The 21,775-nt window shown below is 53.8% G+C and overlaps 2 protein-coding genes across 8 annotated transcripts in view; both read left to right on the forward strand.

Annotated features, from left to right (window-relative positions):
• The window catches only part of ADAMTS10 (ADAM metallopeptidase with thrombospondin type 1 motif 10), a 31,586-nt gene extending 21,444 nt beyond the window's left edge, over positions 1-10,142 (forward strand). For 2 of the 6 annotated variants that reach the window (XM_021930638.2, XM_021930637.2), the window contains 11 exons: positions 455-557; positions 800-987; positions 1,074-1,197; positions 3,528-3,608; positions 3,703-3,866; positions 3,953-4,079; positions 4,169-4,298; positions 4,745-4,949; positions 5,122-5,298; positions 5,376-5,535; positions 9,379-10,142. In XM_021930638.2, coding sequence (XP_021786330.1) covers positions 455-557; positions 800-987; positions 1,074-1,197; positions 3,528-3,608; positions 3,703-3,866; positions 3,953-4,079; positions 4,169-4,298; positions 4,745-4,949; positions 5,122-5,298; positions 5,376-5,535; positions 9,379-9,488 — 1,569 coding nt within the window. In that variant the 3' untranslated portion in view covers positions 9,489-10,142. Of the gene's footprint in view, positions 1-454; positions 558-799; positions 988-1,073; positions 1,198-3,527; positions 3,609-3,702; positions 3,867-3,952; positions 4,080-4,168; positions 4,299-4,744; positions 4,950-5,121; positions 5,299-5,375; positions 5,536-9,378 lie in introns of those variants that run through there. The other 4 variants (XM_021930639.2, XM_021930640.2, XM_021930641.2 and 1 more) reach the window with 4 other exon arrangements.
• Positions 10,143-12,628: 2,486 nt separating this feature from the next.
• MYO1F (myosin IF) overlaps positions 12,629-21,775 on the forward strand; it is a 58,178-nt gene continuing 49,031 nt past the window's right edge. Inside the window, exon 1 of one of the 2 annotated variants that reach the window (XM_003914814.4) lies at positions 12,629-12,893. In XM_003914814.4, the coding sequence (XP_003914863.1) occupies positions 12,891-12,893 (3 nt within the window). In that variant the 5' untranslated portion in view covers positions 12,629-12,890. The remainder of the gene's footprint in view (positions 12,894-21,775) is intronic. The other variant, XM_021930636.2, reaches the window with a different exon arrangement.

Below are 21,775 nucleotides of genomic sequence, written 5' to 3' on the forward strand. Positions count from 1 at the left end.
CGCATCTGTAATCCCAGCTACTCGGGAGGCTGAGGCAGGAGAATCACTTGAACCCAGGAGATGGAGGTTGCAGTGAGCCGAGATCGTGCCACTGTACTCCAACCTGAGCGACAGAGTGAGATTTTGCCTCAAAAAAAAAAAAAAAAAAAGGAAAGAAAAAACACGCAAGCAAGCAAGAAAGATTCCATTGTCTGAAACGAGAAATCCAAGTGTGTCCTGCCCAGCTCACCCCCAAACCTCTAATGCGGGATCCAGTCCTATCTCAGATGTGTCTAAATGCCCAGCCCAGGCTACCCTCCAGGCCTAGTCTCACCCAGACCTTCACAGCCTCCTCCCTGGCCTCCCTGCCTCTAGCCTTCCTCCTCCAGCCCATCCTTCTCTGAGCACCCCTTCTCTGCTCTGACTCCATCCCCGCAAACCTGGTCTCCCTCCATCTCTCCTCTCCTGCCCCCAGGACTGCCCGCCTGGCTCCCAGGACTTCAGAGAAATGCAGTGTTCTGAATTCGACAGCATCCCCTTCCGTGGGAAATTCTACACGTGGAAAACGTACCGGGGAGGTGAGTGTGGGACTCCGAAGGCCGTGGGGCTGTGAAGGGCAGCTGTGGGAGTGTCCATCAGCCGGTGGATGAAGGCAGCATCCCGGGGTCTGCCCTGAGCCCTGTCCCCACCCAGGGAGCCAGAGTACCCAGGATACGGTACCATGGGGGTTCAACTGGACGCTGGGAGCCCCCACTCCCTCTGCCCAAGCTGCCCATCCTCTTGGGTCTGGGGTCTGTCCCTCTTGGCCTCATTCCCCTAGGGAAGGAGTTCCAGGGTGGCCTGGCCCGTGGGGTGACGGGGCCGTGCCCCCCAGGGGGCGTGAAGGCCTGCTCGCTCACGTGCCTAGCGGAAGGCTTCAACTTCTACACGGAGAGGGCGGCAGCCGTGGTAGACGGGACACCCTGCCGTCCAGACACGGTGGACATTTGCGTCAGTGGCGAATGCAAGGTGGAGGGGACTCCCAGGGAGGTGGAGAGGGGATAGGGAGCGGGGGTGGGTTAGGGGGTCGCCTTGCTCACCCCTTCTCCACGCAGCACGTGGGCTGCGACCGAGTCCTGGGCTCCGACGTGCGGGAGGACAAGTGCCGAGTATGTGGCGGTGACGGCAGTGCCTGCGAGACCATTGAGGGCGTCTTCAGCCCAGCCTCACCTGGGGCTGGTGAGAGCCTCCAGCTTCCCTCCCACGCTCCTTGCATGGGCCAGCTGGCTGGGGGTGGAGCTAATCCCACTGCAGTAGCTGAGAACACTAACTCCTCAGACCCCAGGGGCCCCGTGGAGTGTCAGGAGTCCCCAAAAGTCCTGGGGACTCAGCCAGGTGAAGTGGCTCAAGCCTGTAATCCCATCGCTTTGGGAGGCTGAGGCAGGAGGATCACTTGAGACCAGGAGTTGAGACCAGCCTGGCCAACGTGGTGAAACCCCGTTTCTACTAAAAATACAAAAATTAGCCGGACACGGTGGTGAGCACCTGTAATCACAGCTACTCGGGAGGCGGAGGCAAGAGAATTGCTTGAACCTGCGAGGTGGAGATTGCAGTGAGCCGAGATCACGCCACTGCACTCCAGCCAGAGCGAGACTCTATCTCAAAAAAAAAAAAAAGAGTGTCTCAGGAGATGGGACCCTGAATCTCTCTCCTCTGCCTCCTGGAGGAGCTCCTGCCACCTCTGGGTGGAAGCGAGTGTCACTTTCCATCCTCCGTGAGCCAGAGGAGCTGGGGGAATGTTCTGTGCCAGTAAGGAAAGGCTTCCTATGGGAGGGGATATTCAGAAAGTGTTGAAAGCACCTTTTCCAGCTTGGGCTTTGGGCGAGTGAGAGAGAGCCCAGGGAGTGGGCAAGAGGGGAGGAGGCTCAGGAAATATCTGGAAGGCTGCACAAGCCGAGTGTGTCCAGGTGAGGCAGGAGTAGGTGGCAGAGTGTGAGTTTCCTTCCCCAGGTGGCGTCCCATTGGGGTTTTACAATAAGCAGCCTGGTCACTGGCATCAAAAGTGAGACAGGCATGGTGGCTCACGCCTGTAATCCCAGTGCTTTGGGAGGCTGAAGTGGGAGAATCTCTTGAGCCCAGAAGTTTGAGACCAGCCTGGGCAACTCAGGGAGACCCCAACTCTACAAAAAAAAAAAAAAAAATTTTTTTTTTTGAGACGGAATCTCACTCTGTCACCCAGGCTAGAGTGCAGTGGCTTAATCTTGGCTCACTGCATCCTCTGCCTCCCAGGTTCAAGAAATTCTCCTGCCTCACCCTCCCAAGTAGCCGGGACTACAGACGTGCACTATACACCCGGTTAATTTTTGTATCTTTAGAAGAGATGGGGTTTCACCATATTGGCCAGGCTGGTCTGGAACTCCTGACCTCAAGTGATCCGCCCTCCTAGGCCTCCAAAAGTGCTAGGATTACAGGTGTGAGCCACCACACCCGGCCAAACGCTACAAAATTCTTTTTTGGGGGGTCTCGCTCTGTCACCCAGGCTAGAGTGCAGTGACGCCATCTCAGCTCACTACAAGCTCCGCCTCCTGAGTTCACGCCATTCTCTTGCCTCAGCCTCCCGAGCAGCTGGGACTACAGGTGCCCACAACCACACCTGGCTAATTTTTTGTATTTTTAGTAGAGACGGGGTTTCACCGTGTTAGCCAGGACAGTCTCAATCTCCTGATGTCATGATCCACCCACCTCGGCCTCCCAAGGTGCTGGGATTACAGGCATGAGCCACCGCACCCGGCTACAAAATTATTTTAATTAGGTGGGTGTGGTGGCATACACCTGTAGTTCCAGGTACTTGGGAGGCTGAGAGGCAGGAGGGTCCCTTGAGCCCAGGAGGTCAAGGCTGCCGTAAGCTATGATCGCACCACTGCACTCCAGCCTGGGTGACAGAGTGAGATCCTGTATTTAAAAAAAAACAAAAAAACAAAACTGGGAGGCTCATACCGGCATACCGGTAGTCCCAGCACTTTGGGAGGCTGAGACAAGAGGATCACTTGAGCCCAGGAGTTTTGAGACCAGCCTGAGCAACTTAAGGAGACCCCAACTCTACCAAAAAAAAAAGAAAAAGAAAAAGAAAAAGAAAGGTTTTTTTAGTTAGCCAGTTGTGGTGGCTCATGCCTGTAGTCCTAGCTACTCGAGAAGCTGAGGTGGGAGGATCACTTGAGCCTAGGAGTCTGAGGCTACAGTGAGCCAAGATCACTCCACTGCACTCCAGCCTGGGCAACATAGAGATCCTGTCTCCAAAAAAGAAAGAAAGAAAAAAAAAAAAAATCCCAACCCAGCCATTTCCTAGCAGTCAAATCTGGTCAAGTTCCTTAACTTCTCTGAGCCTCAGTTTTGTCATCCCTAAAATGGGGATAATGAAATACCTGGTTCACAAGGGTGGGGCAGAGGTGCAGTCAGATGTGCATTTAGTGCAGTAACAGTTAGCTGTTATCCTCATGGGCCAGGGACAGGGGAGGCAGACAGGTGTTGGGGACATGCCAAGTGGGTGACATCTGAGCTCTGCTGTTCAGGGTACGAGGATGTCGTCTGGATTCCCAAAGGCTCCGTCCACATCTTCATCCAGGATCTGAACCTCTCTCTCAGTCACTTGGGTGAGCAGATGGTGGGGAGGGGATGAGGATTAGGGGTCAGTGGGGAGGGAGGTTTCAACATGTCTGGAATTCTGAACCCTGCACTGTCCCCCAGCCCTGAAAGGAGACCAGGAGTCCCTGCTGCTGGAGGGGCTGCCAGGGACCCCCCAGCCCCACCGCCTGCCCCTGGCTGGGACCACCTTTCAGCTGCGACAGGGGCCAGACCAGTTCCAGAGTCTGGAAGCCCTGGGACCAATTAATGCCTCTCTCATCGTCATGGTAACAGGGAGACTGGGGGCAAGGTGCAGCCTTTGGTATTAGAGACTCCGTGCCATCCTTACGCTGACTGCCGCCCCTTCTTCCAGGTGCTGGCCCGGACCGAGCTGCCTGCCCTCCGCTACCGCTTCAATGCCCCCATCGCCCGTGACTCCCTGCCCCCGTACTCCTGGCACTATGCGCCCTGGACCAAGTGCTCGGCCCAGTGTGCAGGCGGTGAGGCCGGGGATGGGGGCAGCACAAGATACCTGGGCTGAGGTTCTCTGGGCCGGGAAGGGCTGAGCAGGCCTCTCACCCTCCCCCAGGTAGCCAGGTGCAGGCGGTTGAGTGCCGCAACCAGTTGGACAGCTCCGCGGTCGCCCCCCACTACTGCAGTGCCCACAGCAAGCTGCCCAAGAGGCAGCGCGCCTGCAACACGGAGCCTTGCCCGCCAGAGTGAGTGCCGCCAGGGGGCAGTGTTGCTCAGGGTGGGAGGAGAGTGCTCCCTGGAGTCAAGAGCGAGTGCTCCAGGGGGGTGGGGGCCAGGTTAGTGCAGGATCGGAGTGACAGTGGGCTGAGTGCTGCAGTGATGGTTCTATAGGACTTATGGGGGAGTCCAAGGTAATAGTGCCCCCAAGGTGGCGGGCAAGGTTGCATGGCCCTAGAGTCAGAATGATGGCGCTGCCTGATCACCCGCATTGTCCAAAGATTTATTTGTCCTTAGGGTAATGCACCTCGCTGCCCCCAGTCGATGCCCCAAGTGTGGAATGTGGAGGTGCTTGGTGCCAGTATCCATACGAGGCTGGGTGGTTGGAAGGGGGGGGTAGGCTATACTGCCCCCTGCTCTCGTATTGGGACCCCCCTGCTCTGCTTACTTGCTCAGACCCCTTCATCTCCTACAGCTGGGTTGTAGGGAACTGGTCGCGCTGCAGCCGCAGCTGCGATGCGGGCGTGCGCAGCCGCTTGGTCGTGTGCCAGCGCCGCGTCTCGGCCGCGGAGGAGAAGGCGCTGGACGACAGCGCATGCCCGCAGCCGCGCCCACCTGTGCTGGAGGCCTGCCACGGCCCCACTTGCCCTCCGGAGTGGGCGGCCCTCGACTGGTCTGAGGTCAGCCGCCCCCTTCCTTCGCGCCCACTCCCTATGCAGAGAGGGACAGGGACTGGGATGCCCAGGTGGGGTGTCCACGGAGAAGCCTCTGCGCGGTCTCCAGGTTAGCTGTCCTGTCCTCACTTCGCACTGGGGCAGCATCCTGAGCACGAAACGCCCCTTCCAACTGCAGTGCACCCCCAGCTGCGGGCCGGGCCTCCGCCACCGCGTGGTCCTTTGCAAGAGCGCAGACCACCGTGCCACGCTGCCCCCGGCGCACTGCTCACCCGCCGCCAAGCCGCCGGCCACTATGCGCTGCAACTTGCGCCGCTGTCCCCCGGCCCGCTGGGTGGCTGGCGAGTGGGGTGAGGTAGGAGGGTGCGCCTCAGAGGGGTGGGTGCCAGGGCAGGGGCTGCGGGGCAGCAACTGAGTGGTGCCCCCTCGCAGTGCTCTGCACAGTGCGGCTTAGGGCAGCAGCAGCGCTCCGTGCGCTGCACCAGCCACACGGGCCAGGCGTCACACGAGTGCACGGAAGCCCTGCGGCCGCCCACCACGCAGCAGTGTGAAGCCAAGTGCGACAGCCCGACCCCCGGGGACGGCCCTGAAGGTATGTGGGTGACCAGCCAGGGCGCGCCAGGAGGGTCCTGGCCAGAGCCAGCCACAGAGGGCATTGGGGGTCCTGACTATTCATCCTAGAATTTCTGGAACCTCTGAAATGCGTTGCTCTGTCTCTGCCAGGCCGTCCTTCACCATCTTCTCCCTGCAAGCATTTATTAAGTGCCACTGTATGCTGAGTGTTCCAGGCACCCGACCCTCTGAGCACTAAAACTTGTGTCATTTCCCCAGTCACTTTCATAACCTGTACCTATTCATCTCCACCTGTAGCACAATTTACTGAATATTTTTCCTTTAAATCAGTTTTTCAACCTCAGGCACTAGTGACATTTTGAGCTAGATGATTGTCATGGGGAGCTGTCCAGCACATTGTAGGGTTTTTGTTTGTTTGTTTTTGTTTTTTGGAGAGATGGGGTCTTGCTGTGTTACTCTGGTCTCCAACTCCTGGTCTCAAGCGATCCTCCCACCTCGGCCTCCCAAAGCACTAGGATTACAGGCATGAGCCACTGTGCCAACCTGTAAGATGTTTAGTAGCATCCCTGGCTTCTACCCACTGGGCACCAGTAGCAACCCTCTCCCAAGTTATGACAACTAAAAATGTCTCCAGACATTGCCCAGTGTCCCCTGAGGGTTCAATATTGATCACTTCCCTTGAGAACCACTGCTTGAAAGTATACACATTTTTTTCTGCCTAGGTAAAATTTTTTATTTTTTTTATTTTTTTTTTTTTTTTTTTTTTTTTTTTGAGGTGGAGTCTTGCTCTATCACCCAGGCTGGAGTGCTGTGATGTGATCTCGGCTCACTGCAAGCTCCACCTCCCGGGTTCAATCGATTCTCCTGCCTCAGCCCACTGGGTAGCTGGGAGTATAGGTGCCCACCACCACGCTCAGCTAATTTTTGTATTTTTCGTAGAGACGGGATTTCGCCATGTTGGTCCGGCTGGTCTCAAACTCCTGACCTCATGATTCGCCGGCCTTAGCCTCCCAAAGTGCTGGGATTAAAGGCGTGAGCCACCACGACCGGCCTTATTTACTTACTTATTTTTGAGACCGGGACTCACTTTGTCACCCAGGTTGGAGTGCAACAGAACAATCTCGACTCACTGCACCTCCACCTCCCAGGCTCGAGCGATCCTCCTATCTCAGCCCCTACAAGTCTCCACAAGGACTACAGGCAAAAGCCACAGTGTCCAGTTAATTTTTGTATTCTTTGATAGAGATGGGGTTTCACCATGTTGCCCAGGCTGGTCTTGAACTCCTGGTCTCAAGCAACCCACCCGCCTCGGCCTCCCAGAGTGCTGGGATTACAGGCGTGAGCCACTGCACCTGGCCGCAATTTTTTTTTTCTTTTTTTGAAACAGAGTCTCACTCTGTTGCCCAGGCTATAGTGCAGTGGCACAATCTCAGCTCACTGCAACCTCCACTTCCTGGATACAAGTGATTCTCCTGTCTCAGCCGCCTGAGTAGCTGGGATTACAGGTGCGTGCCACCACGCCCAGCTAATTTTTGTATTTTTAGTAGAGACAGTGTTTCACCATATTGGCCAGGCTGGTCTCAAACTCCTGACCTCAGGTGATCTGCCCACCTTGGCGTCCTGAAGTGCAGGGATTACAGGCATGAGCCACCGCGCTGGGCCTGTAAATTTATTTTTGATAGAGAACAATTAATTTATTAGTCTGGGCACTGCAACCAAACTACCTGGGTTCATCTTCCACCTCTGTGTTTTTGTTGCTTTATCTGTCAAGGGATGTAAATGATATATTCACTTGAGGGGTGCCCCAGAAGGGAGTTGGAATAAAATGATCCACCCAGGCCGGGTGAGGTGACTCACGGCTGTAATCCCAGCACTTTGGGAGGCTGAACTGGAAAGATTGCCTGAGCCCAGGAGTTGGAGACCAGCCTGAGAAACATAGTAACACAAAAGATAAAATTAGGCTGGGTGTGGTGGCTCACACCTGTACTCCCAACACTTTGGGAGGCCAAGGCGGGCAGATCACCTGAGGTCGGGAGTTTGAGACCAACCTGGCCAAAATGGCGAAACCCTAGATCTACTAAAAATACAAAATTAGCCAGGGGTGGTGGCGTGCGCCTGTAATCCCAGCTGAGTGAGGGAGGCTGAGGCAGGAGAATCTCTTGAACCCGGGAGGTGGAGGTTGCAGTGAGCCAAGATTGCGCCACTGCACTCCAGCCTGGACAACCAAAAAAAAAAAAATCCATCTGTAGCTTTTAATTTGCCCCAGGTCCTGCCATAAATCACTGGCCGCTAGATGGAAGCCGGTTTCCATCCGTAGTCATCAACAGACATCATGATCACACAAAATATGTCAATGCCCGGGAAAATACCCTGACTCACCCACTCAGCTGGGGCTCAAGATCTTCAGTTTTGTTGTTGTTTTGTTTTGTTTTTGTTTTTGTGACAGAATCTTGCTCTGTCGCCCAGGCTGGAGTGCAGTGGCCCGATCTCGGCTCACTGCAAGCTCCGCCTCCCGGGTTCACACCATTCTCCTGCCTCAGCCTCCCGAGTAGCTGGGACTACAGGCGCCCGCCACCACGCCTGGCTAATTTTTTGTATTTTTAGTAGAGACGGGATTTCACCGTGTTAGCCAGGATGGTCTCGATCTCCTGACCTCGTGATCTGCCTGTCTCAGCCTCCCAAAGTGCTGGGATTACAGGTGTGAGCTACCGCGCCCAGGCTATCTTCAGTTTATTAAAAAGGAAAACAAGTGAGGATTACAGCCCCAATTGGACATTTTTTCCTGGGTGCTATGAAAAGGAACAATGGAAAGGAAAGGGAATATTTGTCTTCTTTTGTTTTATTGGGTGGTGTGTGTTTGTTTGACAGAGTCTCTCTCTGTCGCCCAGGCTACAGTGCAGTGACGCCATCATAGGTCACTGCAGCCTCCACCTCCTGGGCTGAAGCGATCCTCCAGCCTCAGCCTCTTGAGTAGCTGGGACTACAGGCACATGCCACAACGCCTGGCTAATTTTTCCTTTTTTGTTTGTTTGTTTTCTGTTTTGTTTTGAGACAGAGTCTCGCTCTGTCTCCCAGGCTGGAGTGCAATGGCGCAATCTCAGCTCACTGCGACCTCCACCTCCCAGGTTCAGGCAATTCTCCTGCCTCAGCCTCTTGAGTAGCTGGGATTACAGGCACCTGCCACCATGCCCGGCTAATTTTTGTATTTTTAGTAGAGATGGGGTTTCATCACGTCAGCCAGGCTGGTCTCAAACTCACGACCTGAAGTGATCCACCTGCTTCGGCCTCCCAAAGTGCTGGGATTACAGGCATGAGCCACCGCGCCTGGCCTAAGTTTTTCTTTTAATTAGTTTTTGTAGACGCAGGGTTCTCACTATGTTGCCCAGGCTGGTCTCGAACTCCTGGGCTCAAGCAATCCTCCCGCCTTGGCCTCCCAAAGTGCTGGGATTACAGGCATGATACACTGTACCCGGCCCTTTTCTTGTGCCTGTGTTGGCCCCCAATCCTGCACTCTCTCTCTTAAATCCTCAAAACAGCCTAGTGACATCGGTGCTATTATAAGCCCCCTTTGATAGTTGAGGAAACTGAGGCACAGAAGCCAGGCGTGGTTTGCTCACACCTGCAGTCCCAACTACTCAGGAGGCTGAGGTGGGAGGATCGCTTGAGCTCAAGAGTTGGAGACCAGCCTGGGCAATATAGCAAGATACCATCTGTGAAAAAAAAAAAAAGGTAAATTTAAAAAGAAAGAAACTAAGGCACAGAAAGGCAAAGTCACTGGCCAGGAAGCACTGCAGGTCGTGTGTGCAGCCCTGCGGGGAGGGAGGCTGAGACCTGATTTTCCTTCCTTCTCCCGCCCCCGCAGAGTGCAAGGATGTGAACAAGGTCGCCTACTGCCCCCTGGTGCTCAAATTTCAGTTCTGCAGCCGAGCCTACTTCCGCCAGATGTGCTGCAAAACCTGCCAGGGCCACTAAGGAGCGCGCGGCACCCGGAGCCACAGCTGGCGGGGTCTCTGCCTCCAGCCCTGCAGTGGGCCGGCCAGAGGGGGCCCCAGGGGGGTGGGAACTGGGAGGGAAGGGTGAGACGGAGCCGGAAGTTATTTATTGGGAACCCCTGCAGGGCCCCTGGCTGGGGGATGGAAAGGGGCTGGCTGCCCCCCCCCCCGAGGGCCCCTCTTCAGCATCCCCCGCTTCCAGTTCACGTAGAGAGACCCCCTCCAGGGTGGGTCTGGGGAGGGGACAGCTGTTCACCCCAGCACCCTTTGCACCCACCCATAGGGAGTCCCCACCACTCCCCCCCTCCTTTGATGGGAATATGTACTGTGAAGAGTAGGGGTGGGGAGGGGGTCTGCCGGTGCCCTGCCCCCCAGCACTGCCCTACCCCTCCACTCCGAGCTGGGGGGAGTCTGTGTCTGCTATGGGAGACGGGGGGGTAGCACCACCTCCCTGACACCTTCCCCTGACCTGACCAGGGGGAGGATCCACCCCAACCTCTGCCCTGCCTGCCCCAGGGGCACCCCAACATCCAGGCCACCCCCTCATGGTGCTACAGACCCTGCCCTGGGGCCCACACACTCCTGCCAGGAAGCCCTACATCAGTAAAGTTCTGTCTTGTGTAGATTTCTACGAGTTGCGGCGTGTGTGTGTCACTGCATGCAGTAGCGCCCACCCAGGTCTGGAAAGGACCACCCGTTCTCCCAGGTCTACCCAGCAGCCAAAATGGGACTTTTTTTTTTTTTTTTTTTTGGTGAGACAGGATCCCTGTGGCCCAGCTATGCCTATCATAGCTCACTGCAGCCTTGATCTCCTGGGCTCAAACAATCCTCCCACCTCCACCTCCTGAATAGCTGGAGCTACAGGCGTGCACCACCACACCCAGCTGATTTTTAAATTTTTGTAGAGACAAGGTCTCGCTATGTTGCCCAAGCCGGTCTGGAACTCCTGGGCTCAAGCAATCCTCCCACCTCACCCTCCCAAAGTGCTGGGATTACAGGTATGAGCCACCATGCCCAGCCAGAAGGGGAACTTTAACAATGCAGACAGGAACCCGGGGATTATAGGAGAAAAGTACAACAGCTTCTCATGGAAGCTTTTCTTTTTTCTTTTTTCTTTTTTCTTTTTTTTTTTTTTTTTTTTTTCTTTTTTGACAGGATCTCACTCTGTAGCCCAGGCTGGAGTTCAGTGTCACGATCTCAGCTCACTGCAGCCTTGAACTCCTGGGCTTAAACGATTCTTCTGCCTCACCCTGCCAAGTAACTGAGATTATAGGTGCACCACCACACCCAGCTGATGTTTTAATTTTTTGTAGAGATGAGGTCTCGCTACGTTGCCCAGGCTGGTCTGGAACTCCCAGGCTCAAGCGATCCTCCCACCTCAGCCTCCCAAAGTGCTGGGATTACAAGCATCAGCCACCATGCCTGGCCCTCACAGAGGCTCTTAAAACCACACAGCCTAGCATCTGCCACCCTGGCCATCACACTCCCCGTCACTCCGCATACTCCACCCACACAGCCTCCCTGAAGTTCCTAAGTTGTCCTATGGTTTTCTCATCTCTGGGCCTTTGCTTGAGCGGTTAGCATGGCCAGGTGCACGCTCTTGCCCCTCTTCACCTCCAGCTTATTCATCGGTGTCACCACAAACGTTGCCTCTTCCTAGAAGCCTCCCCTGATGGCCCCCAACAAAGTGGGGTCCTCCTACCCATTCATATTCACTCATGAGTGCCTGGAGACATTGCTGAGAATTGCATGCACCAAGCCCATCAATTCTGCAAACTTGCTCAGGAGATTCCAGCAGAGACGGGCTCCTTCCCAGCTGTGGCCACTAGGGGCGCTGCATCTTAACATCTTCAAGGAGGATGCGGGTTTATCGCCCTGGACCAAAGATGGATCTGAACATGGATCCCCCCGAGGGCCTCCCAGGGTTGGGTCCTGCCTTGGCCACCTCCCTGCTGGGTGGTGTGGGGAAGTAACAGCCTCTTAGAACTGCCATTTCCTCACATGTCAAGAGGAGCCTCAGGCTGGTGTCCCAAAGACCAGCTCATGGGCTGACACGTACATGGGCCAGGCTCTGCTGTGGGGAACCCACGTTCCCATTTTACAATGAGAAAAGGGAGTGACTAAGTCACCCAGGAAGTGGGCAAGCAGGAGGCTGTTAAATCTAGATGTGCCGTCCAAAGTCAGAGGCCTTCCAGATGCAGCTGCTTCCTAGTACCTCCACGTCTGCACACAAACACGTGTGACTTCTGAGGGTCATCTAAAGAGGGAGGTTGGGCTGTGTGCGGTGGCTCACGCCTGTAATCCCAGCACTTTGGGAAGGTGAGTTGGGAGGATCACCTGTGAGGTCAGTTCAAGACCAACCTGGCCAACATGGCAAAACCCCCTCTCTACTAAAAATACAAAAATTAGCCTGGCGTGGTGGTGGGTGCCTGTAACACCAGCTACTCGGGAGGCTGAAGCAGGAGAATCGCTTGAACCCAGGAAGCGGAGATTGATGTGAGCTGAGATTGTACCACTGCAATCTAGCCTGGGCGACAGAGCTAGACTCCATCTCAAAATAATAATAATAATGAGGGAGGTTGCCCAGGGATGCCCAGAGCAGACACAGCTGAAGTAGGCACCCTTCCGTGTTTTTGTTTTTTTGTGTTTTCTGGTTGTTTTTAGAGACAAGGTCTCACTCTTTTGCCCAGGCTGGAGTGCAGTGGTGCAATCACGGCTCACTGAGGCCTCTACCTCCCAGGTTCAAGCGATCCTCCCACCTTGGCCTCCCGAGTAGCTGGGACTGCAGGCTCATGCCACCATGCCCAGCTAATTTTTTTTTCATTTCATTTTTTGTAGAGATGGGGTCTTGCTATATTGCCCAGGCTGGTCTCGAACTCCTGGACTCAGGCGGTCCTCCAGCCTTGGCCTCCCAAAGTACTGGGATTACAGGCATGAGTCACCACCCCTGGGCCCCTTCTTTGGTTTTAAAAAGAGACCCAGGAAGCTCAAATTCTTCCTGAATTGCCCTGAAAAGAGGTGGTCGGTCCTGCAGCCAGCTGACCCAAATGTTCCTGCAGCAGCCCTGTCCCCAAGGAGTTGGAAAAGGGACCTCTGAGGTCCAGTAGTGGCTGCCATTAAGCTCTGACCCCTCCCTTCAGGCTCAGGGCCCCAAACAGCCAGCTCCCCGCCCCCCTCCACACCCAGCTTCCCTCCCCCATGGCCTCGGCCCCTCCCGCCAAAGGAAGTGAGAAGGGGCTGTTGTAAGAGGAACTAAAGCCAGGAGTCCGGTGAAGGGGTAGAAGCAGGGCCATGCCCAAGCCACCCCCAAGAGCCCCCTGAACCTGCACCTCCATCACGACCCATTCAGGTGCCTCCAGGAGCCCAGACACCAGCCCCCACCATGGTAAGTCCTTCAAGAGTGGGATCTGGAAGTGCAAAAGATGAGGGACACCAGCCAGGTGTCAGGTGGAGGTGTCCTGAAAATGACCATCAGAAATTGGGGTGAGGGGAGGGGCATGGTGGACTTTTGTGGGGGTGGGGGTGTCTCTCAGTGCAGCTCAGCTGCCTCCAGCATCCTTTACCAGGGAGCAAGCTCCCTTCTATAGGTGGTGGTGATGCCAGTGTGGTAGACGGAGATCCAAGGATAGGGCAGGACCTGGAAGACAGAAGGTGGCCCAGGGAGAATCACAGTCTGCAGGGACAAGGACATACCCTCCTTTGCTTGAAAATTAAGGTAGCCCTTTCCCAGTCCAGCTCAGTCCCTCATCTCCCTGTGTAGCCTTGGGCCAGTCACTTCCCCTCTCTTGGCCCCAGTTCCCACAGATGTCATATTTGGAAGTCCATCTAGATGGGGAAGTTCCTCTTCAGGGGTCTTTTAGTTGTAACATCCTCAGGGTCTGTGGGTTCTGCCACGGAGTCCTCAGCTGAGATGAGAAGCTGTGTCTAACAGACGATGGGGTGAAGTGACGCCCTCCCTGTGCCGGTGACGGGTGGTGTGGCTGCAGCAGAAGCAGGAGAGGCTGAATACGTCCATGCCACCCTTTGGTGGCCATCCCTCATCCCAAGACGAGGATGGCAGCCTGACGTGTTGCTGCCTGTCAAGCCTGAGGTCTGTTGATGGCGGCAATGGGGAGACTGTCGTGATCACGGGGCTGTTACTAGCAGCATCGCAGCACCATAAGACACAAAGTAAGAGGTGGCCAGGGCTGGCTGTAAACCCCACCCCACAGCTCTCTGCTGTGCAGACCACTTCAGCTTTCATTTCTCGTCATTCTGTCAATGAGAATGAGAGCATGTGGCTGGGACAGCGGCCACTGCAGGATTCTTGGCAGGTGTAGCTTACCAGGGTGGAGTCAGGAACAGAGGGCAAGAGGCAGAGGTGGTATTAGTCTGAGAGACAACACCTTCTTTCAGGAAACCAGAGAGGGCCAGGCATGGTGGCTCATGCCTGTAATCCCAGCATTTTAGGAGGCTGAGGCGGGTAGATCACTTGAGGTCAGGTGTTCAAGACCAGCCTGGCCAACATGGTGAAACCTCGTCTCTACTAAAAAATACAAAAAAATTAACCGGGCGCGGTGGCACACTCCTGTAATCCCAGCTACTTAGGAGGCTGAGGCAAGAGGATAACTTGAACCCAGGAGGCGGAGGGTGCAGTGAGCCAAGATCCCGCCGCTGCACTCCAGCCTGGGTAACAGAGCAGACTCCATCTCAAAAAAAAAAAAAAAGAAAGGAAAGCCCATGAGAAATTGGGCATCCCGGAATTCACACCCAAACCATCAGCTGGAGCCCTGAGATTGTTGGGGTGAGAATTCTTCTGGGACAAGAAGCAAGCCAGGGAGGCTCAGGTCCTGGGATGGGCAGGGCTTTCACCAAAAGAACACAGGAAGTGATTTGCTACTTGAAAGCAACCCCACCCCTCCTCAAGGAAGCCCTCTGAAAATGCTTAGTCAACAGTTGGCTTGGCAGACAAGGTCTGGGAGGGGCCAACCATATCGCAGAGGATGATAGAAGAGAAAAAAAATGACACCCAGCTCTGTCTGGGGATGCTGAGATCTTCCTGGAGGAGTGGTGACTGCCAGGAAGATCACTGAAGGATTCAATGAAACCATATTTCTGAAGTCCTTTACAACAGCGGTTCTCAACCCCCGGGCCGTGGATCGCTATCGGTCCACGGTCTGTTAGCAACCGGGGCCGCAGAGCAGGAGATGAGTAGCAGGTGAACGAGCCTGAGCTCCACCTCCTCTCAGATTCTCAGGGGCTCCATTAGAATCTCATAGGATCACAAACCCTATTGTGAACTCACACATGAGGGATCCAGGTTGCAGGCTCCTTATGAAAATCTAATACCCATCTGGGCGCAGTGGCTCATGCCTGTAATCCTAGCACTTTGGGAGGGTGAGGTGGGCGGATCACGAGGTCAAGAGATCGAAACCATCGTGGCCAGAATGGTGAGACCCCATCTCTACTAAAAGTACAAAAATTGGCCAGGCGCGGTGGTTCACGCCTGTAATCCCAGCACTTTGGGAGGCCGAGGTGGGTGGATCGCGAGGTCAAAAGACCGAGACCATCCTGGCTAACACGGTGAAACCCCGTCTCTATTTAAAAAAAAAAAAAAAATACAAAAAAAAAAAATTATCCTGGCGTGGTGGCTGGCGCCTGTAGTCCCAGCTACTCCGGAGGCTGAGGCAGGAGAATGGCGTGAACCCAGGAGCTGGAGCTTGCATGGCGCCACTGCACTCCAGCCTGGGCGACAGAGCGAAAGTCTGTCTCAAAACAAAACAAAACAAAAACAAAAAGTAGCTGGGTGTGGTGGCATGTGCCTGCAATCCCAGCTACTCAGGAGGCTGAGGCAGGAGAATCGCTTGATCCCGGGAGGCGGAGGTTGTAGTGAGCCTAGATCGTGCCATTGCACTCCAGCCTGGGTGACACAGTGAGACTCCGTCTCAAAAAAAAAAAAAGAAAGAAAGAAAGAAAGAAAAGAAAATCTAATGCCCTTGGCAGGGCGCGGTGGCTCACGCCTGTAATCTCAACACTTTGGGAGGTCAAGGCGGGCGGATCACCTGAGGTGAGGAGTTCGAGACCAACCTGGCCAACATGGCAAAACCCCGTCTCTACTAAAAATACAAAAATTAGCCAGTTGTGGTGGCTGCCTGTAACCCCAGCCACTCCAGGAGGCTTATGTGACAGGAGAATCACTTGAACCCAGGAGGCAGAGGTTGCAATGAGGTGATCGCACCACCGCACTCCAGCCTGGGCCACAGAGCAAGGCTCCATCGCAAAAAAAAGAAAGAAGAAAGAAAGGAAAGAGGGAGGGAGGGTGGGGAGGGAGGAGGGAGCAAAGGAGGAGGGAGGGGAGGGAAGGAAGGAAGGGAAGGAAGGAAGGAAGGAAGGAAGGAAGGAAGGAAGGAAGGAAGGAAGGAAAGAAAGAAAGAAAGAAGGAAGGAAGGAAGGGCCGGGCGCGGTGGCTCAAGCCTGTAATCCCAGCACTTTGGGAGGCTGAGACGGGTGGATCAACAGGTCAGGAGATCAAGACCATCCTGGCAAACACGGTGAAACCCCGCCTCTACTAAAAAATACAAAACTAGCCGGGCGAGATGGCGGGAGCCTGTAGTCCCAGCTACCGAGGCTGAGGCAGGAGAATGGGCGTGAACCCGGGAGGTGGGAGCTTGCAGTGAGCCAGATCCGCCACTGCACTCCAGCCTGGGCGGCAGAGCCGAGACTCCGCCTCAAAAAAAAAAAAAAAAAAAAAAAAAAAAAAGAAAGAAAGAAGGAAGGAAAGAAAGAAAGGGAAGGAAAGAAAGAGAGAAAGAAAAGAAAATCTAATGCCCCACTCCACCGTCCACAGAAAATTGTCTTCCATTAAACCGGTCTCTGGTGCCAAAAATGTTGGGGACCGTTGCTTTACAGAGCACATAACAGGCACTTGATCCATGGTAGCTGCCATTAGCTGGGATGTCCATTCTTTTCTGGATTTAGCAATGGGGATGGATGGAGGTGACCATCGTGGTAATTGGGGAGGAGTTGCTGTTGCTGTGAGTGGTCATTGCTGGGTTGTTGGTATCATTGGCTGTGGTGGTGGTTGTGGCTGTTTCTTGTTGCAGGTTCGTGGTGATAATGGCTCTTATGGGTGGGCTGGTGGCGGTGGCGGTTGGTGTTTAATGTTCGTTGGTGGTGGATTGTTTTCAGCTGGAAGTGCCGGAGACGCTTGGTGACCAGTGGAACGATGGCCATCGGTGGTTGGTGTTATTTGTAGAGGAGGGGTGTTGGCAGTAGCGTTCATTTGCTGCTGGTAGTTTATTGTTGGTTTCTGGTAAGATGATGAGCAATAGTGGTGCTGGTTCAGTGTTGGTTTTTGAACAGGATAGGACTGGTGACTGCTGTTTTCTGGGGTTGCTAATGGTAGTTGGTTATGTGTGGTTGCTGATGGCTAGTATTTTTGTTTGTTTGTTTTGTTTCTGAGACAGAGTCTCGCTCTATCAACCCAGCTGGAGTGCAGTGGTGCAATCTCAGTTCACTGTAACCTCCACCTCCTGGGTTCAAGCAATTCTTATGCCTCAGCCTCCTGAGTAGCTGGGATTACAAACACCTTCCACCACCACACCTGGCTAATTTTTGTGCTTTTAGTGGAGACGCGGTTTTGCCATGTTGGCCAGGCTGGTCTCCAACTCCTAACCTCAAGTGATCCACCTGCCTCGGCCTCCCAAAGTGTGAGATTACAGGTGTGAGCCACTGTGCCTGGCCGATGACTAGACAGTGGTTGGTTTGGTTTTGTTTGTTTTTTTTTTTTTTTTTTTCTGAGACAGAGTTTTGCTCTTGTTGCCCAGGCTGGAGTGCAGTGGCGCGATCTCGGCTCACCGCAACCTCCGCCTCCCAGGTTCAAGTAATTCTCCTGCCTCAGCTTCCCTAGTAGCTAGGATTACAGGCATGTGCCACCATGCCTGCCTAATTTTGTATTTTTAGTAGAGACGGGGTTTCTCCACGTTGGTCAGGCTGGTCTCGAACTCCCGACCTCAGGTGATCCACCCTCCTCGGCCTCCCAAAGTGCTGGAATTACAGGCATGAGCCACCACATCTGGCTGGTGGTTGGTTATTACAGCTTGGTGTTGGTGGTGGCGATTGTGGGAGATTATAAGGAAGGCAGATGGTGGAATTACTCATAGTCCCTGTCTGACATTGGCTAGTCATGGTGGTATTGGAGTTATCCGCAGTTTCTGTTTGTCTTTGAGAAGGGTAGGAGAGAGAGTGGAGATGTCCACTGATTGCCTTTGGTTGGTGATAGTGGCGATGTGAGGGTAATAGTGGTTGTTTTTAAGGTACAGTCACCGGGCCAGGAACAATGGCTCATGCCTGTAATCCCAGCAGTTTGGAAGATGGAGGTGGGAGGATCACTTGAGGCCAGGAGTTTGAGACCAGCCTGGGAGACATAGCAAGACCCCGTCTGTACAAAGCATTTAAAAATTAGCCAGACATGGTGGCATGGACTTGTAGTACCAGCTACTTCGGAAGCTGAGGTGGGAGGATCACTTGAGCCCAGGAGTTCCAGACTGCAGCGAGCTGTGATGGCACCACTGCACTCCAGCCTGAGCAACAAAAACAGACTTGTTATTTCTAAACAAATAAATAAGATACAGTCACAAAACAGGGAGACCAGTGAAGTGGCTGCTGGGTCCAGAATCAGCGGCCATGAGGATGGACAGGAAAGGCTGGGAGTCAAAAGGAATTTAGGAGGAAGAATCAGTAAGACCTCTAACTGGGCACGGTCACAGTGGCTCACACCTGTAATCCCAGCACTTTGGGAGGCCGAGGCAGGTGGATCACTTGAGGCCAAGAGTTCGAGACCAGTCTGGCCAACATGGTGAAACCCCATCTCTACTAAAAATACAAAAATTAGCCAGGCGAGGTGGCATGTGCCTGTAATCCCAGCTAGTCGGGAGGCTGAGGCAGCAGAATTGCTTGAACCCAAGAGGCAGAGGTTGCAGTGAGCTGAGATCACACCACTACACTCCAGCATGGGCACCAGAGCGAGACTCTGTCTCAGAGGGAATTTTTTTAAATGCCTGTAATTGATTAGATGCAAAGAGTGAACATAGCAATGAATCAGAGACAGGCAGGTTTCTGTCTTGGGGGTTGGGGACCGCATCCTGTGAGGTGATCTTCTAAAAGTAGGGGATGCAGACTAGGTCCTCAGCCCCAGTCTCCTGGGTATGGATAGTTTGAGGCGAAGCCACTGACTGCTTCAGCAATCCTGAAAGGATGAGATAAGAGCCCAGCCCAGGAAAAGATGTAAGGGTCCTACATATAGAGGCCTGGTGGCTCAAGTGCCTGTAATCCCACATTAATTTTGGGAGGCCGAGGTGGATCAAGTGAGGTCTGAGATCAAACCACATCGGACTAATACAGAAATCCCTATTCCTAATTTATGAAAATTAATAAAAAATTAGCTGGAAGAAGGATTTAGAGAATATTTAGAACTTGCTTAATGGAGGCTGAGGAATTAATGGAACCTGGAGGAATGGAATAATGAAATGGAAGAAAGAAAGAAAAGAAAGAAAAGGAAAGAAAGAGAAAGAAAGAAAGAAAGAAAGAGGGAGGAAGGAAGGAAGGAAGGAAGGAAGGAGGAAGGAATGGAATGGATGACTTTTGAGGGCTGACGGGGCTGACCACGGAGTCAGGAGATCGAGACTAGTCTACTAGCTGATACAGTGAAACCCCATCTCTCACTTTTAAAAAAATACAAAAAAACTTAGCTGCATGGAGGTGGAGCATGCCTCTGTAGTCCAGCCACTCTGGAGGCTGAGGTGAAGATCGAGCAGAATCCCAGGAGGTGGAGCCTGCAGTGAGCCTGAGATCCGCCACTGCACTCCAGCCTGAAGGATGGAGCTGACCTGTCCAAAAGAAAGAAAGAGAAGAAAAAGAGGAAAGAGAGAGAAAGGGAAGAAGGAAGGGAAAGAAAGGAAAGAAAGAAAGGAAGAAAGAAAGAAAAGAAAAGAAAGAAAAGAAAGAAAAAGAAAAGAAACGAAACGAAACAGAGTCCAGCCCCCCGGCTCCCCCAAGGGATGGAGCCTTTGGAGGTGAGAATGTTGTTTGCACAGTGCATGGACGCAGGGTGTGGCCCCAGAGCTCCACTGAGCTGGGGGCAAGGCTCCAAGGCCACCCCCAGGCACCAGGACAGGGTCTGGGAGCTGAGCACTGGCTCCAGAAGCAGCTACGGAGGCTTCGCTCTCCTCCCAGCAACCACAGCTCACAGGACCCGGGCGAGGAAGGAAGTGGCTGTTTGGTTGCTGTCTTCGATCTAGAGCTCTTGCTCATCACGCCCACAAAGCAGACAGCCTGGAGCCCACGGGGTGAATTGCAAAAGCTCCCTCCTCCAGCCCTTCCTCCTGGCCAGCTCAAGGCCACCATTGATGGGGACAGTGAGGAAGGCTAGCATTTACACTGGAACCTTTGCTTCATTGAATCTGCAGAGCAGCCCATGAGATCTGCATCCCTCGATGTTCCCATTTTCCAAATGAGGAAACTGAGGCAGAGAGGTTAGGCGAGCTGCGCGTACAACCTAAAGTGAAAGAGGATTTTGACTCGGTGACTCCCAAGGCCACACTATTAATAGCCATCTTGGCCGGGCGCAGTGGCTTGCACCTGTAATTCCAGCACTTTGGGAGGCCAAGGCAAGAGGATCAGGAGTCAGGAGTTTGAGACCACCCTAAGCAACACAGTGAGACTTTGTCTCTACTTTAAAAAAAAAAAAAAAAAAAGGGCTGTGTGCGGTGGCTCATCCCAGTGCCTATCATCCCAGCACTTTGGGAGGCCGAGACAGGCGGATCACGAGGTCAGGAGTTCAAGACCAGCCTGGCCAACATGATGAAACCCCGTCTCTACTAAAAACACAAAAATTTAGCCAGGTGTGGTGGCACGCACCCATAATCCCAGCTACTCAGGAGGCTAAGGCAGGAGAATTGCTTGAACCCGGGAGGCAGAGGTTGCAGTGAGCCTAGATCATGCCGCTGCACTCCAGCCTGAGCAACAGAGTGAGACTCCATCTCAAAAAAAAAAAAAAAATTATTAGCCAGGCGTGGTGGTGTGCACCTGTGGTCCCAGCTACTCAGGAGGCTGAGGCAGGAGGATCACTTGAGTCTGGGAGGTCGAGGCTGCAGTGATATGAGACCACTGCATTCCAGCCTGGGCAACAGAACAAGACCCTGTCCAGAAAAAACAGTCACCTTGACCACAACCTCCTGTCCTCCTAAGAGATGTGCTGACCCCACATGGCCTGGGCTGCCCATCCCTCCAGGACCACGACCCTCCATTCCAAACGGACTAGAATCCTGGCGTCCGCCACACACCCGCGGCCTCTCTGGCTGATGTCTCTTGCAGCCGCCACTGATGCTGCCTGGAAAGTTCATGTTGCAAGACCTGCCGCCTACAGGAAGCCCTCCCGCCTCTCCATAGTACCCTCCAGCCATGGTCTCCTTCGGGCAACTCAGACACCACTTGGGGAACACCGAGCCTCCGCAAGGGCAGGTTCTGGGCCTGGTCCACCTAAGCCTGGTCTCCACCTACCTCCATGCACAGTAGGGGCCCAAGAAGTGTGTTCACTCCATAGCACGCATCCTCCAGCCCCATAGGCGCCATCACCTTCACCACAAACAGCCCCTCCCTTCTGTGACACCAGGAAAGTTGCCCCCACCTGCCCCAGTTCTGCCTTCTGCCTTGGGTAGAGAGACCTCTCTGAAGAGCTGAAGGAAGAAGCTACCCGTCCTTTCTACCCCAACCACCTCAAGCCCCTGACTGCCTTTCACAAGAGCTCCAGCAGGTTGAGTCATATTCAGCTTGTGGTCAACTGTGACCACAAGCTCTTCGTTGCAACCCCCACCCCCAAGGAAGAGACTTACAAACAAACAGTTTTGACTTGACCCATGGAGACTTGGAGGCCACAGAATGAGAGAGATATGTGGGAGACAGGGCAGGGGGCAGTCTCATCCCAATGGGACTTCATTCATTCATTCATTCATTCATTCAACAAGTATGTATTGACCAGGCTTTCTGTCCAACACTGATGCCTTAAATCCTCTCAAGGTCACAGATGACATTTCCTGAGGCATCTCGGTGCATTTTTTCTCTTTGTTCGCTCCTGTACTCCTCTCAGAGACCCCACACAAGGGTCATTATGGAATCCATTTCGTTATTTGTCGTTGTGGTGGTTGTTGTTGAGATGGAGTCTCACTCTGTTGCCCAGGCTGGAGTGCAGTGACAAAAACTCAGCTCACTGCAACCTCCACCTCCTGGGTT

The sequence above is a fragment of the Papio anubis genome, chromosome 20 (genome assembly GCF_008728515.1).
Source record: "Papio anubis isolate 15944 chromosome 20, Panubis1.0, whole genome shotgun sequence".
Taxonomy (NCBI): Eukaryota; Metazoa; Chordata; class Mammalia; order Primates; family Cercopithecidae; genus Papio; species Papio anubis.